The sequence below is a fragment of the Cetorhinus maximus genome, chromosome 24 (genome assembly GCF_964194155.1).
Source record: "Cetorhinus maximus chromosome 24, sCetMax3.hap1.1, whole genome shotgun sequence".
Classification (NCBI taxonomy): Eukaryota; Metazoa; Chordata; class Chondrichthyes; order Lamniformes; family Cetorhinidae; genus Cetorhinus; species Cetorhinus maximus.
The window spans coordinates 21,233,738-21,251,675 of record NC_135902.1 but is presented as its reverse complement, the minus strand read 5'-3'; the positions used below and the strand labels follow the sequence as shown (position 1 = coordinate 21,251,675).

The following is a 17,938-nucleotide window of genomic DNA, read 5'->3' as shown; positions in this document are numbered from 1 at the left end:
CCATAACGCATCCAATCTTAGTGTCATCAGCAAACTTGCTGATCCAATTCACCACATTATCATCCAAATCATTGATATAGACAACAAACAACAATGGTCCCAGCACAGATCCCTGAGGCACACCACTAGTCACAGACCTCCAGTCTGAGAAGCAATCATCCACTACCACTCTCTGTCTTCTCCCACACAGCCAATTTCGAATCCAGTTTACAACCTCTCCATGGATACCAAGTGTCTGAACCTTCTGAACAAACTTCCCATGTGGGACCTTGTCAAAGGCCTTACTAAAGTCCATGTAGACAACATACACAGCCTTTCCTTCAACTACTTTCTTGGTAGCCTCCTCGAAAAACTCTACAAGGTTCGTTAAATACGACCTACCACGCACAAAGCCATGCTGACTATCCTTAATCAGCCCTTGGCTGTCCAAATAATTGTATATCCAATCTCTCAGAACACCTTCCAATAATTTACTTACTACTGATGTCAGGCTCACTGGCCTGTAATTAATTACCTGGTTTACTTTTGGAGCCTTTTTTAAACAACGGAACAACATGAGCTACCCTCCAATCCTCCGGCACCTCACCCATGGCTAAGGACATTTTAAATATTTCTGCCAGGGCCCCTGCAATTTCTACACTAGTCTCCCTCAAGGTCCGAGGGAATATCATGTCAGGCCTGGGGGATTTATCTACCTTTATTCACTGTAAGGCAGCAAGCACCTCCTCCTCTTTAATCTCTATATGTTCCATGACACTACTACTTCCCTTCCTTCCTTATAAACTATGCCAGTTTCCTGAATAAATACTGATGCAAAAAAACTGTTTAAGATCTCCCCCATTTCGTGAGGTTCCACACATAGACGACCACTCTGATCTTCAAGGGGACCAATTGTGTCCCTTACTATCCTTTTACTCTTAATATACTTGTTTCGGGTTTACCTTCACATTATCTGCCAAAGCAACCTCATGTCTTCTTTTTGCCTTCCTGATTTCCTTTTTTTAGTATTTTCTTACATTTTCTATACTCTACAAGTACCTCATTTGCTCCTTGTTGCCTATACCTGCTATACACCTCTCTCTTCTTCTTAACCAGATCGCCAATATCCCTTGAAAACCAAGGTTCCCTATGCCTGTTAACTTTGCCTTTAATCCTGACAGGAACATGCAAACTCTGCAGTCTCAAAATTTCGCCTTTGAATGCCTTCCACTTACTGAACACATCCTTGCCAGAAAACAACTTATTCCAATCCACTCTTCCTAGATCCTTTCTTATTTCCACAAAATTGGCCTTACTCCAATTTAGGATCTCAACTCGAGGACCAGACCTATCCTTATCCATAATTAGCTTAAAACTAATGACATTGTGGTCACTGGACCCAAAATGTTCGCCTACACATACTTCTGTCACCTGACCTGTCTGGTTCCCTAATAGGAGATCAAGTATTGCATCCTCTCTCGTCGGTACCTCTATATATTGATTTAGAAAACTTTCCTGAACACATTTGACAAACTCCAAGCCATCCAGCCCTTTTACAGTATGGGAGTCCCAGTCAATATGTGGAAAGTTAAAATCTCCTACTATCACAACTTTCTGTTTCTTACATCGGTCTGCTATCTTTCTACAGATTTGCTCCTCCAATTCTCTCTGACTATTGGGCAGTCTATAATACAACCCTATTAGTGTGGTCACACCTTTCCCATTCCTCAGCTCCACCCATATGGCCTCTGTAGACGAGCCATCCGGGCTGTCCTGCTTATGCACAGCTGTGATATTTTCCCTGACTAGTAATGCCACTCCTCCCCCTTTCATCCCTCCCCCTCTATCACGTCTGAAACAACGGAACCCCGGAACATTGAGCTGCCAGTCCTGCCCCTCCTGCAACCAAGTCTCACTAATAGCAATAATGTCGTAATCCCATGTGCCAATCCACACCCTAAGCTCATCTGCCTTTCCGACAATACTCCTTGCATTGAAATAGATGCACCTGAGAACATTTCTATTCCATACAAACCTTTGATTTCTGTCTATACATGCATTCCTCGCTTGACCTTATCCTCCTCCACCTCACTATCTGCTCTAACACTCTGGTTCCCCTCCCCCTGCGAAGCTAGTTTAAACGCCCCGGAGCAGCACTAGCAAACCTACCCGCAAGGATGTTAGTCCCCCTCCAGTTGAGGTCACACCTTCCCTGGAACAGAGCCCAATTGTCCAGAAACATGAAGCCCTCCCTCCTGCACCATCTCCTTAGCCACATATTTAGCTGCATTATCCTCCTATTTCTAGCCTCACTAGCACGTGGCATGGGTAGCACTCCTGAGATCGTAACCCTGGAGGTCCTGTCCTTCAACTTTGCACCTAACTCCCTAAACTCTCTTTGCAGGACCTCCTCCTCCTTCCTATCCATGTCATTGGTTCCTACATGGACCACGACATCTGGCTGCTCACCCTCCCTCCTGAGAATACTGAGAACTCGATCCGAGATATCGCGGGCCCTGGCACCAGGGAGGCAACAGACCATCCGGGATTCTCGATCTCTCCCACAGAACCTCCTATCTGTCCCCCTAACTATCGAATCCCCTATCACTACTGCTCTCCTCTTTACCCTCCCTCCTTTCTGAGCTGAGGGTCCAGTCTCGGTGCCAGAGACGCGACCACTTCAACTTATCCCTGGTAGGTCGTCCCCACCAACAGTATCCAAAACGGTATACCTATTGTTGATGGGAACGGCCACAGGGGTGCTCTGCTCTTTTTGTCTATTCCCCTTCCCTCTCCTGACAGTCACCCAGCTGCCTGCCTCCTGACTTTTAGGGGTGACTGTCTCCCTGAAACTCCTGTCTATTACTGCCTCTGCCTCCCGTATGATTTGAAGTTCATCCAGCTCCAGCTCCAGTTCCCTAACTCGGTTTGTCAGGAGCTGCAGCTGGATGCATCTTTTGCAGGTGTAGTCATCAGGGACAATTGTGCTGTCCCTGACTTCCCACATGCTGCATTCGGAGCACTCGACTGCCCCAACTGCTGCCTCCATTACCTACTCCTAATTTACTTAAAGGACTTTACCCGGCCCTACCTCACTGGGAGCAAGCTCGTCCTCAGCCTCTGCTCGCCTAAGCCTCTCGAGCCAAAGCCTCAAAGCTCCACTCCTTCACTGGGCCACTCGCCCACTCACACGCTGGCCGCTCCTCTTCAGCTTCCCCTCCTTTTATTTTCAATCTCCGCGCTCTTTTTCAACTGACCTGCCTACAAGCTCTGCGCTCTTTTTCAACTGACCTGCCTTCAAGCTCTGCGCTCTTTTTCAAAAAAAGGTTGTTTTCTTTCTGATAACAGCGCTCTTACTAAAATAAACATGATGAAGAAAATAAAACTGTCAGAGTGCTCCAGAAAGTTTCAGCATCCTAGAGAGCCTATATCCTGCCAGTGCTCGAAATCTGTAGTCTTGTATTAGCAGTTCACAAGACAAGGTGGATTTGAATCAACCTTCATTCCAAAAGCTGTTTGTGCATGCAAAACCCCAATTCGGCCAAATAGCCTGTTTCTCTGTTGTAGATTTTATGCATATAATCCCACAAGCGAGTGCCTACAAGGTGACTTCCCATACCAATCTTGCACAAAGCCCTTACAGCCAGCCAGCCAGCAAGCACAGCAGATTCCCTTCCCATTTATGTTGCAGTTCTCAAAGCTGAAAGCCCACTGACACACCCAGTTCCCATCTTATTGGTTGTTTTCCTGAAGTAAACAACAGAGTGACGCTAACAGGATGACCACAACAGGAGCGCACCCACATACACAAACAATAACCACGTCATTTACTCCAGGGTTGTAATACCTGGTCTTTCTTCACAGCCCGTTGAACCATCTCCACCGAATTGTTGTACACCATCTGTAACCACTTCGGTAAAGGTTCCCTGAACCATTTGTGGAAACCATCCAATGGCAGAGGACTGTCACTGAAAAACACAGGGGACCAAGCTTCAAACTGATGTTTATACACAGCAGGCTGAAGCACAGAAACAGGAGATTTGGTCACTAATTGATAGATTTTGGCAGGTTCATGATAGTAGAGATGACACTGGCAGTCAGGGACTATTGTCTGTGCAGCTGAGTTTTCTGTTATTCATTCTTGGGATGTGGGTGTCATTGATAATTTATTTATTGCATTTATTGCCCATTCCTGGTTGCTCTAGATACTACCATGTCCTGCTAGGCCCCTCCCTAGACCAGCTAAGAGTCAACCCCATTGGGATGGTAAGACCAGCAGGTTTCCTTCCTTAAAGAGATTTTAAGACCACTTGACACCAAACAAAAAGCAAAATATTGCAGATGCTGGAAATCTGAAATAAAAACAGAAAATGCTGGAAAAACTCAACAGGTCTGACAGCATCTGTGGAGAGAGAAACAGAGTTAATGGACGGAATTTTCCATAAATGTGTGGTGACGGGTGGATTCGTCAGTGCCTGCCCCACTGACCGGAATGGCGGGATCTCATGCCCGATTCTGCGCTTGGAGCCTCATTAATTATGCAAAGGCGAGTATCGGTCCAAATCATCTGGCGGGCCGGGAGTTGATTTGTGCGGCTGTCGTCAGCTGGTGGGTTCACAGGTCCGGGCGCCATGTTTAAAGGCCAGCCCAACACACAATCTCACTCTATCCAGCCCACCAGAGATGTCTGGCAGCCAGAAGAGGAAGGCCGAGTGCCTGAAGAAGAAGGCAGCACCCTGCTTCACGCACCAGGCCTTCCAGGCCTTGATCAGAGGGGGCAAAGGCATGCGCTCTATCCCAGGGATGGCCGCAGGAAGCACAGCAGCTTCACTTCCCCAGCCTGGGAGACCATCGCGGAGCAGGTCAGCGCAGCTGACACCCGCACCCAAAGTACCATCCAGTGCAGGAAGAGGATGAATGATCTCATCTGCTCTGCCAGGGTAAGTCATCCTTCAACTCCCTCCAATATCAAACTCTCATCACGGCATCATGCACTCAAACAGCTACTCTCTTCAGGGGTCTCATGCAACCATTAGCAGGTGACACATATCAACGCTCATTCTCTCACTGAGACTTTCACATCATCACCATCCTGTCTATCATGTTGCCCACACTCTATCCTCTGGCCCTTCTAGGGGGGGTGCTCACCACACACAGGGCATGTGCATCTCACCCAACCTCTGCTCCATCCCTTCTCATCACATGCCTTTCTTTCTTCTTCATACAGGCCAAGCTGGCGCACAATAGGCAGGAGAGATCGCAAACCGGGGAAGGGGTGGCCAATACTGAGTTTGAGGAGGCTGCAGCCAAGCTGGCTGGGGAGGACAGGGATCGCTCCAGTGGGGGAAGGGAGATCAGCCTCTCCCACCAATCCAGTACAGATCACAGCTCCATCACTTCATCAAATCCTGACAATCACAGTGAGTCACATACAGTCCTACACAGCACATGCTCATTAACTGAAACTCTATTTTCTATTTTTTAGGCACCAGCAGATCGAGGCCCCCAAGCTAGTCGAACACCAGTGCGAGCCCCCAGACCACGTCTGAAGTGGAAGCTCTGGAAGAACTGTCAAAGCGCTCACACGTACCCTCCAACAGTTCAGAGACACATACGTTGGTGGAGCACAGCTGTAGATTAGGCTCAGGCTCACCTTCTGGGGAACATCTTACAGACATATCCCCGCAGCAGTCGGAGGCAGGGACAGCCCAGGTCTCCGGCACTCAGAGGGCTGCTGGAGACCAGCAACCCGCTCAATCAGAGTCAGATGATGAGCTTCCGGAAGCAGCCGCCAGCTCAATACTGGAGATGCAATGACAGGCCGGGGGCGGAACATCGGGCAGAGATTCGACAGTCACTAAGCAGACTATTGCCAACGATGGAGGAGTCCATTCGCATTCTGTCTGGCCTCGTAGCTCCGGCATCTGAGCGCCTTGAGGTCACCATGGGAAAGCTGGCGACCACCATGCAGACCTTGGTCCAACAGGTCTTGCTGGATTTGTACTCGGCCCTGCACTCCATGGCCACACACCCGGGTGGGCACCATCAGGCTGTCGGCAACATTGGGGCGAGCACCTTGACCCACTCCAGGTGCACCGGCAGGAGTCAGGGTGGGGCTCTCGGGCACCCACAGAGAGGATGAGCCTCGGTCGGCACCCCAGGGGCTTCCTCTCAGGACACTACAAGGGTGTGCAGCTGCTCACAGCCCCCTCTGCCTGTGACCCAATCCACTCCAGCTTCTCAGGCTGCCAAGGGCGCTTCTGCCCCTGAACAGCTGACCCTCATTAGGCCCCCACCAGCGGACATACACCAAGGTCATCGCCAAGATCAGGACGTAGCAGTCAGCAGGCTGCCTCCACCTCTGCTGCAGATTCAGGGCTGCACCCAGGCGTAGAGCTAGAGTTAGGAAAGTTTAAAAAAAATGTCACTTTTGTTAATACATTCAATGATTATGTGAATGGTCCTGTCAAGGCGTCGTGATTTTGTAGTTTGGAATCGTCTTATTTCGAGGTTTAGCCTTCCTCCCACTCAGTGATAGTGTCCCACTGTGAGATTCACATTCCTGTAATGTCAACCTCAGTTGAACTAGTTTCTGCACCCCTTCTTTATTGGAATTGTGTGATGTAAGTGTTTCTCACCCTTCTTCCTCAAAGAACATCATTGAGCAAAGGCAGCTCATCAGCATCGATATTCTAGCAGCATGTGTGCCTCCTCAGTGGTAGTGGCAGAAGAAAAGACATGCACAGGAAGAGGAGATCTCTAGGCGTGTCCACATCTCAGTCACAGCATCATTTGATGTCGGCGAAGGCTTCAAGTCTTCTCTTGCATTGATCTTTTTCTAAGAGGACTCTCAGTTCCCAGAGTGAGCTCACTCACAGGGTCCCACAGACTAAAGCAAAGATCATGACCTGGCGATTCGTGAGGCAAGTGTGAAAGCAGGACTCGTTCTCGCTGCAAGTGGGTGGACCCCCCTGAGTTGAAAGAAAATGGCATTGAGGGCTAGGAGAGAGGTGGCCATATTCCCTCACTTGACTTTACTCTTCCTGGAACCTATTAGTGATTAACATAGCATGGGTACATCTCCCACATTCCTTCCTCCATGGTGTGATCGCGCTCATACTGATCCTCAGCAGTCTCCTGAGGCCCCTGGGCCGCCAGATCTTCACCCTCCAATGAGCTCTCATGCTCCTCCAGGTCATCCTTTGGCAGGGGTCACCTCTTTGCATAGCCAGATTGTGAAGGGCGCAACACACTGCGATGATGGAGGAAACCCAGTCAGGCGTGTATTGTAGTGAGCCACATGAGCGGTCCAAGCATCTGAAACACAGCTTCAGAAGCCCTATGATCTGCTCTACAAGGGAGTGTTTGGAGCTGTGAGCAGCGTTGTATCTCCCCTCGGAATGTCTCTGAGGGTGACGCACTGATTTCATCAGTCAGCGTTTCAGTGGTACCCCTTATCCCCAAGCAGCCATCCCTGCAGATGTAATGGCCCCTTGAAAATCTCAGGCACCTGGAAGCGACTCAGGATGTAGGAGTCACAGCAACTCCCAGGGTACCATGCACAAATATGGGCCACTCCGAGCTTCCAGTCGCCTGTCATTTCATTCTCCATTTCACTCCCACTCTGATCTCTCTGCTCTTGGCCTCCTAAACTATTCCAATGTAACGTATGGAACAGCACCTCATCTTTTGATTTAGCACTGACAGCCATCTGGACTCAACATTGAGTTCAACAATATCAGACCATAACCTATGGCCCCATTTTCTTTCCCCATAGCAGCTGTTGGTAATGATTCTGCTACCCCTATTTACACCTCCTCCAGACTCATCTTTCTGTTGTTTTCCTGTAACCATCTCCTTTTGCCTTGCACCATCATCCCTATTCTCATTTAATCTCTCCTGCCTTCCACCCTTCCACAGACCTTTCCGTTTGTTCGTTCCCTGTTTTCCCCATCTCTGTACTTGCTTAAAACAACTTCATAGTGACTTTTACCAATAGCAGCAAATTATTTGCAGATTTTTAAACGTCATGGTGGAATTTTAATGTGTTCTCTAGATTATGAGTCTAGTCCTCTGGATCACTTGTCCAGTAACAAAATCATTACACTGCTATAAGGATGGTGATACATGAATATATTTGAGCAGGGTACCTGTATATCGCTGCATTCTGTGTAAATACAGAATACATGGTAGATATACACAGTTAAGAAAATGCATGATTAACTATTTCAGTATATGATATGAGTGGCAGAGGTACAATGATGTATATGTGTTGGAATTTTACAGTATGAATACATGAGTATGTTGGTGCACTGTGAATAAATAAGTATTGCTGGTACACTCTGTGATGTATTGCATAAATTATATGTGTCGGAGGTAGATTGCGAGTACGTGTGAATTGGTACACTACCTGAATAGATAGATCTGGATTGCTAGAACACTGCATGAGTATATGTGAGTTGTTAGTATCCTCTGTGAGTATGCATGTGCTAGAGGTGCACTATAGTACTTACTCTGGTATTAAGTAAATTCGTTGATGCTGTAGCTGTTTGAGCTTCTGGTAGAGCTGGAATAGACCCTCAATTGTTGCCTTGGACTTGCCACCTCCAATAATCATCACTTGTTCCTGGAGGTCCTCAGCAACCTGGCGATAAGCAGATTATATTAACAGTTCATTAAGGTGAGGCACAGCTTAATGTTTTGTGTCAATTCTCTTCCCTTTTGTCCACTCTTCCCCTGAAGTGCTGATCCTTGCTGAGAGATTGTTTTAGGAAATTAAGTAACTTCCAAAACCTCCTCTGAGAGGCCACTGTTCACTAGTGAGCCTAAGCGAAATGTCAGCAAGATATTTAACCAAGGGTCATAACAGACAGGCCCATCCTTGACTTCACTTCATACTCACAGATCTAGGATTCAGCAGATAATGATCAGGAGCAGGCACCCTGCCTGATTCTGTTTCCTCTCCATTATCTGGATGCTGAGTTTGGTTGTAGAAACTTCATTTGCTTTATCTGAGACCAGTCAACTAAGCATAGATCTGAACTAAAACCCGAATCCTTTGGTCTGTATGATTTAGTACAACACCAAGCAATGGCTTTTGTTCTTGGAAAATGAAGAGACCATGCAGTCCCTCCAACCTGTTGCGTCATTCAGTTAGATCATGGCTGACCAATATCTCAACTCTGTTCACCTGTTTTAGTTCCATAACGCTCAACACCCTATCAAAAATCAATCCGTTTTAAAAATTTCAATTGACCCCCAGCCTCAGCAGCTTGGAGGGAAGAAAGTTCCAGCTTTCCACTATCCTTGGTGTAAAGAAGTACTTCCTGACATCATCCCTGAACAACCTAGCTCTAATAAGATCATGCCCCCTTGTTCTGGACTGCTTGACTAGAGGGAATAGTTTCTCTCTATCTACCGTATTAACACCTTTAAACACCTTAATTAGATCATCACTTAATCTTCTATATTCAAGGGAATACAAAGTTAGTCTGTGCAATTTATCCTCATAATTTAACCCTTCTAACTCCATTACCATTGTGGCACATCTGAAAATCCATGGACCATTGGGGAACTGCTATCACAGCATACTGCAGATAACACCATATAAACGCTGGGTCCATTAATAAATAGTACTTAAAATACTGCACAATTACTTCAAGCTCATTGTCATGAACTTCGCTGATTGGAAGTTCTACCTTAATGTTACTAACTAAAGAGAACTTTTGTGATGAGTTTTGGCAGTCCTGGAGGAAGGCCATTTCCTGGGAAATCATTGTCGGGAAATCATATTGGTAGCACTGCCTGTGAATTCCGATTCCCGTTGATTCAGCTTTTGTTCCCTTACTGAAGAGAAAGGTTTAGGGTTATGTTCCAGAAGTAAACTTTTCCAAACAGTCACAGCTCTCTCAGCACTGAAGAGAATGTACTGTTTAACCCTCAAAATCCTGTACAAATAACCCTTTACAGCAACTTTCTAATGAAGTCACTGACTTGGAATCTTACAACATGTGTCTGCATCTCCTCCAACAGCATGGACCTGTATGCAAAACTATAAGATGCCCTTACTCCACTTAACAGGGTGATACCAGCAGACCCAGGTGTCAGTACTCTTGCCTCTGAATCAGAAGATTGTGGGGTCAGGACCCACTCCAGAGACCTGAGCCTATAATCTTGCCCAGGGAACAAGGGCGGAGATAGCAGCAGCTCTGATGTCAATCTTTCAATCCACCTTGTATGTGGGAGTGGTGCCAGAGAACAGGAGGACTGCCAAAGTTAAACCCCTGTTCCAAAAAATAGGAGGGGATAAACCTAGCAACTACGGGCCAGTCAGCATAACATTACTGTTGGGAAAACTACTAGAAACCATTGCAATTCATTTCTCACTTGGAGGAGCATAAGTTAATAAGGGACAGTCAGACCTATTTTACTAAAGGCAAAACGTGACTGACCAATCCGATTGAGTTCTTTGATACTAGAGAAGGCTGATGAAGATAGTGCAGTAGATGTTGTGTACATTGTTACAAATATAAGGATTATAAGATTGATATGTTTCAGGACAATGGTCCAAATCTTCCTGTCTCCGGATCTTTGGAGATTGGAATTGCCTGGGAAGTTTAAACTTCCAGTGAGCTGATTTCCTGCTGCCCGGAACCCTCTGCAAATGTCGCTGACCCTGAACTCAGGGCGGAGCCTTGGGCCAGATACGCAGGACTTAACCTGGATATTTACCCTGGAAATGTTACACAGTGTAATATCTGGTCTAACTCAGTGATTAACCAGTGGTTACAGAGCACCACAAGCAAGCCACTATAACAAAAACAAAAATAGCTGGAAAAACTCAGCAGGTCTGACAGCATCTCTGGAGAGGAAGACAGAGTTAATGTTTCGAGTCCAAATGACTCTTCATCAGAACAAGCAAACCACTTCCTGGCTCCTGAACCTTAGGACTTACCTGTGTACTTAACCTGGAAATGTTAGATAGTTTAAAACCTGATCTAATGTGACTAATTGAAAATTCAAATGTGGCTAATTTAAATTAAAAATGAGTAATAGACATCAGTGTTGGGCCTGTGATCACAATCCTCAATCACATATGCTTGTGTCCTTTAACCTATTGCATGTTGGTAAAATGTTGAGACAGAGACCAGAGTGTGTGAATATTTTTTATTTGATTATTATGATTATTTTCCTTCCTTGCTTATTGAATGTTGCTAGACATTTGTTATGTAAATATACTCATGTAAAATTCACTTACCTGTACTATATGAGTGTGCATAAGGCATTTTCTACTTAAGTTAGTGCAAGTGCCCTAAACTGTGTCGCCATAGACTCAGCTATGGCTGGTCAGTGCTTTCTATTGAACACTGGTCTAGTGTGTAGAAGGGTGTCTTGGTAAACAGAGGAATGGACATCTCGAGGAAAGTCAGCCCTTGTCCTTTGGCAGGACAGAGAGAGAGAGAGAGAAGGTTACAGGTGTTGAAATTGTACCGTTGTTCTAGCCAGACACAAGCAGATGGAAGAGTACTGCTTAGTTGTGTGAGTTTTCCTGAGATGGAGGGATGTGAAATTTAAGATAGCTAATCTAGATACAGCTACCAGAATGGAAGATGAATATGTGTATGAGCAGGGGATTCTTCAGGAATGGATAATGCCTCTCCAGATGAAGGGTCATCACACTGACATCCCAGAAGGTCCACCATTGTCCCAGAGGAAGACAAAGCACGCAACTCAACTATGATAGGCTGATGTCAGATAAGTTCTCAAAGCATTACTAACTATGAGTATATGGACTATAATCTATTTAGTATACTTTGAAGTTGTTAATCTATCAACAATCCAAGAAGTCCAATTCTTAAAATTAATCTCACCAATTTATATCAATTTCAGATAATAATCTTAATTGTAAAATTCATAATCAAGCCCTTCAATGCTGAATATTACTGCAACATAGCCACAATGACTTTCTAACTTCTGTTAGTCTTTCCATCATTCAACCCTTTCTATTAAACCATTTGTATAGTCATCCTTTAAGTTTAAACACTGCTAATTGTGATCAGCAATTGTTAGTCCATGGCTATACCGATGAATTGGCAAGAAAGGGTAAATTCATTCACTCAGTGGTTTGGGCATGTCTTAATGGATTAGATTAGTGGAGTAAAATATAAATGAATCTGAACTGGCTAATGTAAGAATGTTCACCTAACCAAATTTAGGCACCATTCTTTCCAACACACAGACTGGGTGGTAATCCCAAAATGTTCCTTGATGTAGAGCTAAATGAAAGATCAAGGATTCATCTGTTGCCATTGATGAATGTTCCTGTCAGGGTACCAACCTCAGCTCTCACATTCACACATGGCCCCTGAAGAAGACCATTATCATGAATGCTCACAGCCTTATTTACAACCTAGGATAAGTGGGCAGGTGTTGGTGTGGCTGAATTCATCCTTACCAATTCCTGGAATTGTAGGTAGGCGATGTTGAACAGATTCACTTTGACAGTGCTGTGAAAAGAGAAAAAAAGAACAGTTAGTAGAATTTTAGAAAAACTGAGAGTCAGAACATGACCACAAAACAAATCCAGTTAACTTCTATTGACAATTCTTACTTTTCCAACCTTGGATTTCCTAGCTTTTATAGGCAGCTCTAATGGGTTAATTACACGAGTGCACTGAGAGCACTAGCAAGTTAATTAAATGAGATGGTTCTGAGAGCAATAATGGGTTAATCACTCAAGAGCACTCAGAGTGCAACAGGTTAATTACTCGTGAGCACTGAGAGTGCTAATGAGTTAATTACATGAGATGACACTGAGAGCATTAACGGGTTAATTACACAACAGTGCTGAGAGCGCTAAAGGGTTAATTACATGCTGTACAACTCATGCCCCAATTCTATAACCTGCATCCACCACCAGCGGACTTCCATGTCAGGTGCAGATCCTCACATTCTTACCCTCTGAAGGAGAACCGGAGTTAGATAATGAGGTGCTTTATGATTCACCCCATGTGATTATGAGTGCACAGTGTGTACTGGGCCCTACCCCATGAAAATCTTCATCCGTATTTTCCGGTTGTTCAACAGGTCAATATTCAGGTGCTCTATGAGTATCACCATCGATTTCACAATTTCTTCCTCAGTCTATGAAGACAGAAAATAATTAAGTTCAAATTTTGAATGCAGTTTTCATAAAATGATCATTCTTGCCACTTTTGGATAGAACCAAACTTAGAGTGAAAGGATGTGAGCTGTATGTATCACCAATGACATACTGATAAAGATGGAATGCGACTGGGCTACAGAACTTGGTCAAGTCTGGACTGAGTCAGCTGATCACAACCGGGATGGTGGTACAACATTGCTGCTGGTCCCCTGTGTTATAAAAACAAAAATCAGCCAGTGATACCAGCAGGGACGTGTGCATTTGAGGTATCAGGATAAGGGGCCGATCAGTTAGGCCTGAGTTGAGGAGAAATTTCTTCACTAAAAGGATTGTGGATCTTTGGAATTCTCTACCCCAGAGAGTTGTGGACGCTCCATCATTGAATATATTTAAGGTTGACATAGACAGATTATTTGTCTGTCAGGGAATCAAAGGGAATGGGGAGTGACCAAGAAAATCGAGTTGAGGCTGAAAGTCAGCCATGATTGTAACTGAATGGTGGTGCAGGCTCAGTTGATTGTATGGTCTACTCCTGCTCCTATTTCTTATGTTCTTATATACATATGTGTCATGCACAATTGAATATACTGCTTATATCATCACTTAGCCTCACAAATGAAGAATGGCATTTGATTGAGGGGCCAGAGTCATTGGCGCCTCAAAGATCCATACCTAACATTCAACTCCATTAGGATAAGAGTGATTTGTTGGTTTCATGTTGGCTCATGTGTTCTGACACATTTCATACTTGGGAACAGGCTTTTTGAACACTGGCTGATTTCCATTCAGTTTTGGGCTTGTCAATGGTCAGTGATCCTAAATTGGAAGGAATATGACAGTGTGTGAGGATCTACAGAAGATGTGAGTATACTGTAGGATGCTTTACTCACTCTTCACTCACTTATTCTGTGCTGAACCTGCCTTGAGAATGCTTGATGGAGCAATGTAGAACATGCTATATTTTCTGTCATACCTCTGCTTGACACTGATAGTGGGTGTGCAAAGTGCAAGGTATTCTCAGTCCTAACATTCTTACCCTGGGCACAGAAAGTTCAGGAACTATTGTACCTTTATCATGGGTTCCAATAGCTGTTGCTGGCCTTGATACCAGTCAGTGGTGCCAGACTGTAATGGAGAAAGAAGAATATTCAAAAAGCTATCCTCGGCAATTAACCACACAATCCAATCCCCCATTCACCACACAATCCAATCCCGCATTCACTACACAATCCAATCCCCCATTCACCACATAATCCAATCCCTCATTCACCACACAATCCAATCCCCCATTCACTACACAATCTAATCCCTCATTCACCACATAATCCAATCCCTCATTCACCACACAATCCAATCCTCCATTCACATACACAATCCAATCCCTCATTCACTACACAATCCAATCCCCCATTCACCACACAATCCAATCCCCCCATTCAACACACAATCCAATCCCTCATTCACCACATAATCCAATCCCTCATTCACCACACAATCCAATCCCCCATTCACATACGCAATCCAATCCCCCATTCACCACACAATCCAATCCCCCCATTCACCACACAATCCAATCCCCCATTCACTACACAATCTAATCCCTCATTCACCACACAATCCAATCCCCCATTCACTACACAATCTAATCCCTCATTCACCACATAATCCAATCCCTCATTCACCACACAATCCAATCCCCCATTCACTACACAATCTAGTCCCTCATTCACCACATAATCCAATCCCTCATTCGCCGCACAATCCAATCCTCCATTCACATACACAATCCAATCCCCCATTCACCACACAATCCAATCCCCCATTCACCACACAATCCAATCCCCCATTCACCACACAATCCAATCCCCCATTCACTACACAATCCAATCCCCCATTCACTACACAATCCAATCCCCCATTCACCACACAATCCAATCCCCCCATTCACCACACAATCCAATCCCTCATTCACCAGATAACCCAATCCCCCATTCACATACACAATCCAATCCCCCATTCACCACACAATCCAATTCCCCCATTCACCACACAATCAAATCCCCTATTCACTACATAATCTAATCCCTCATTCACCACATAATCCAATGCCTCATTCACGACACAATCCAATCCCCCATTCACGACACAATCCAATCCCCCATTCACCACACAATCCATCCCCCATTCACCACACAATCCAATCCCCCATTCACCACACAATCCAATCCCCCATTCACCACACAATCCAATCCCCCATTCACCACACAATCCATCCCCCATTCACAACACAATCCAATCCCCCATTCACTACACAATCCAATCCCCCATTCACTACACAATCCAATCCCCCATTCACCACACAATCCAATCCCCCCATTCACCACACAATCCAATCCCTCATTCACCAGATAACCCAATCCCCCATTCACATACACAATCCAATCCCCCATTCACCACACAATCCAATTCCCTCATTCACCACACAATCAAATCCCCTATTCACTACATAATCTAATCCCTCATTCACCACATAATTCAATCCCTCATTCACCACACAATCCAATCCCCCATTCACTACACAATCTAATCCCTCATTCACCACATAATCCAATCCCTCATTCACTACACAATCCAATCCTCCATTGACTTACACAATCCAATCCCCCAATCACTACACAATCCAATCCCTCATTCACCACACAATCCAATCCCCCATTCACTACACAATCCAATCCGCCATTCACCACACAATCCAATCCCTCATTCACCACACAATCCAATCCCCCATTCACTACACAATCCAATCCCCCCATTCACCACAATATCCAAACCCCCATTCACTACACAATCCAATCCCCCCATTCACTACACAATCCAATCCCTCATTCACCACACAATCCAATCCCCCATTCACTACACAATCCAATCCCCATTCACTACACAATCCAATCCCCCATTCACTACACAATCCAATCCCCCCATTCACCACACAATCCAAACCCCCATTCACTACACAATCCAATCCCCCATTCAAACACAATCCAATCCCTCATTCACCACACAACCCAATCCCCCATTCACTACACAATCCAATCTCCCATTCACTACACAGTCCAATCCCCCATTCACTACACAATCCAATCCCCCCATTCACCACACAATCCAAACCCCCATTCACTACACGATCCAATCCCCCCATTCACCACACAATCCAAACCCCCATTCACCACACAATCCAATCCCCCATTCACTACACAATCCAATCCCCCATTCACCACACAATCCAAACCCCCATTCACTACACAATCCAATCCCCCCATTCACCACACAATCCAATCCCCCATTCACCACACAATCCAATCCCCCATTCACCACACAATCCAATCCCCCATTCACCACACAATCCAATCCCTCATTCACCACACAATCCAATCCCCCATTCACCACACAATCCAATCTCCCATTCACCACACAATCCAATCCCCCATTCACTATACAATCCAATCCCCCATTCACTACACAATCCAATCCCCCATTCACCACACAATCCAATCCCCCATTCACCACACAATCCAATCCCCCATTCACTACACAATCCAATCCCTCATTCACCACACAATCCAATGGTCTTTTTCAAGATATAGCTACGCACCCATGAACAGTTTTAAGCTTACCATGAAATGAGTAGCCTCCTTGCACTAAGGCATTTCACATTGCCATTATCAAAAATCAAGTGATTGTCTTTTTGCAGTGAACTGTACCTTAATAGCATCCATGAGCCTGTCATGGAGATCAGGAACTGAAGGGCAAAGTTTTTGAAAAGCCTTCATCTTACAGATCTGCACCAACACCCTGTAATGGAAGGACAATATGTGTGAATGAGATTTAGGGGGATATCATGCATTAATAGGAGCATCAGGTAGCACAGAAAATGAATCATCCAATCAAACACCATCCTAACTTGGAACCATGTAGCCTTTCCTTCACTGTTGCTGGGTCAAAATTCTGCAACTCCCTACACAACATGGGCAGCAGAGGTTCAAGAAGGCAGCTCACCACCATCTTCTCAAAGGCAATTAGAGATGGGCAACAAATGCTGGCCTTGCCAGTGACGTGTACATGCTATGAAAGAATAAAAGAAATCAGTCTCACTCCTCCCACACCCTAGCTACACTATATCCTATACAACTTGTTTAATTTCCCCGTGCCCATGTAAACTGTATTGTAAGAAACATTTAATATCCTATAGAAAAATATCCAAGTTACAGGATGGGATTAAATCATTCCACTTGTTTATGTCATAGTAAGTAGGTACAATTACCACTTTGTTCCAGTAACCTTCAACCCCCTTTAATTCATCCACCTGTCCAATTCAACGTAGACACAGTTCTGCCTCAACCATTAACCCTGGAAGTAAATTTTACAGCTTCTCAACACTCTCTGAGTGAAGGAGTTTCTCCTGCTCTCTGTTCTAAAGCTCTTAAACTGAATCTTGTAGCTATGGTTATTTGTACTAAATGAATAGAAATAGTCTGCTTCTATCCATACTGTCCAATCCTATCTTAATTTCAAACACTTCCATATACCAGCCTGTAGTCTGTGTTGCTCTAACAAAAAAACCCCAATGTTTCACAACTTTCTTTGCATTAATGTTTCCTTCTAAAGGACAGCATCCTAGTAAATCTGTGTCATTCCCTCTCTATCTTCCTATAATGTGAAACTCAAAACTGCACACAGATGTTCAACTGTGGTCTCAGTAAGGTTTTATTTAAGTTCATTACCACCTCTTGGCTT

General features: G+C 44.9%; 1 protein-coding gene across 3 annotated transcripts in view; it reads right to left on the bottom strand.

Annotated features, from left to right (window-relative positions):
• The window catches only part of unc13d (unc-13 homolog D (C. elegans)), a 154,842-nt gene that overhangs the window by 41,823 nt on the left and 95,081 nt on the right, over positions 1-17,938 (bottom strand). For all 3 annotated transcript variants that reach the window (XM_078570834.1, XM_078570836.1, XM_078570835.1), the window contains 6 exons: positions 16,906-16,996; positions 14,213-14,269; positions 13,025-13,122; positions 12,434-12,485; positions 8,493-8,623; positions 3,827-3,947 (listed from right to left, as the gene is read on the bottom strand). In XM_078570834.1, coding sequence (XP_078426960.1) covers positions 3,827-3,947; positions 8,493-8,623; positions 12,434-12,485; positions 13,025-13,122; positions 14,213-14,269; positions 16,906-16,996 — 550 coding nt within the window. The remainder of the gene's footprint in view (positions 1-3,826; positions 3,948-8,492; positions 8,624-12,433; positions 12,486-13,024; positions 13,123-14,212; positions 14,270-16,905; positions 16,997-17,938) is intronic.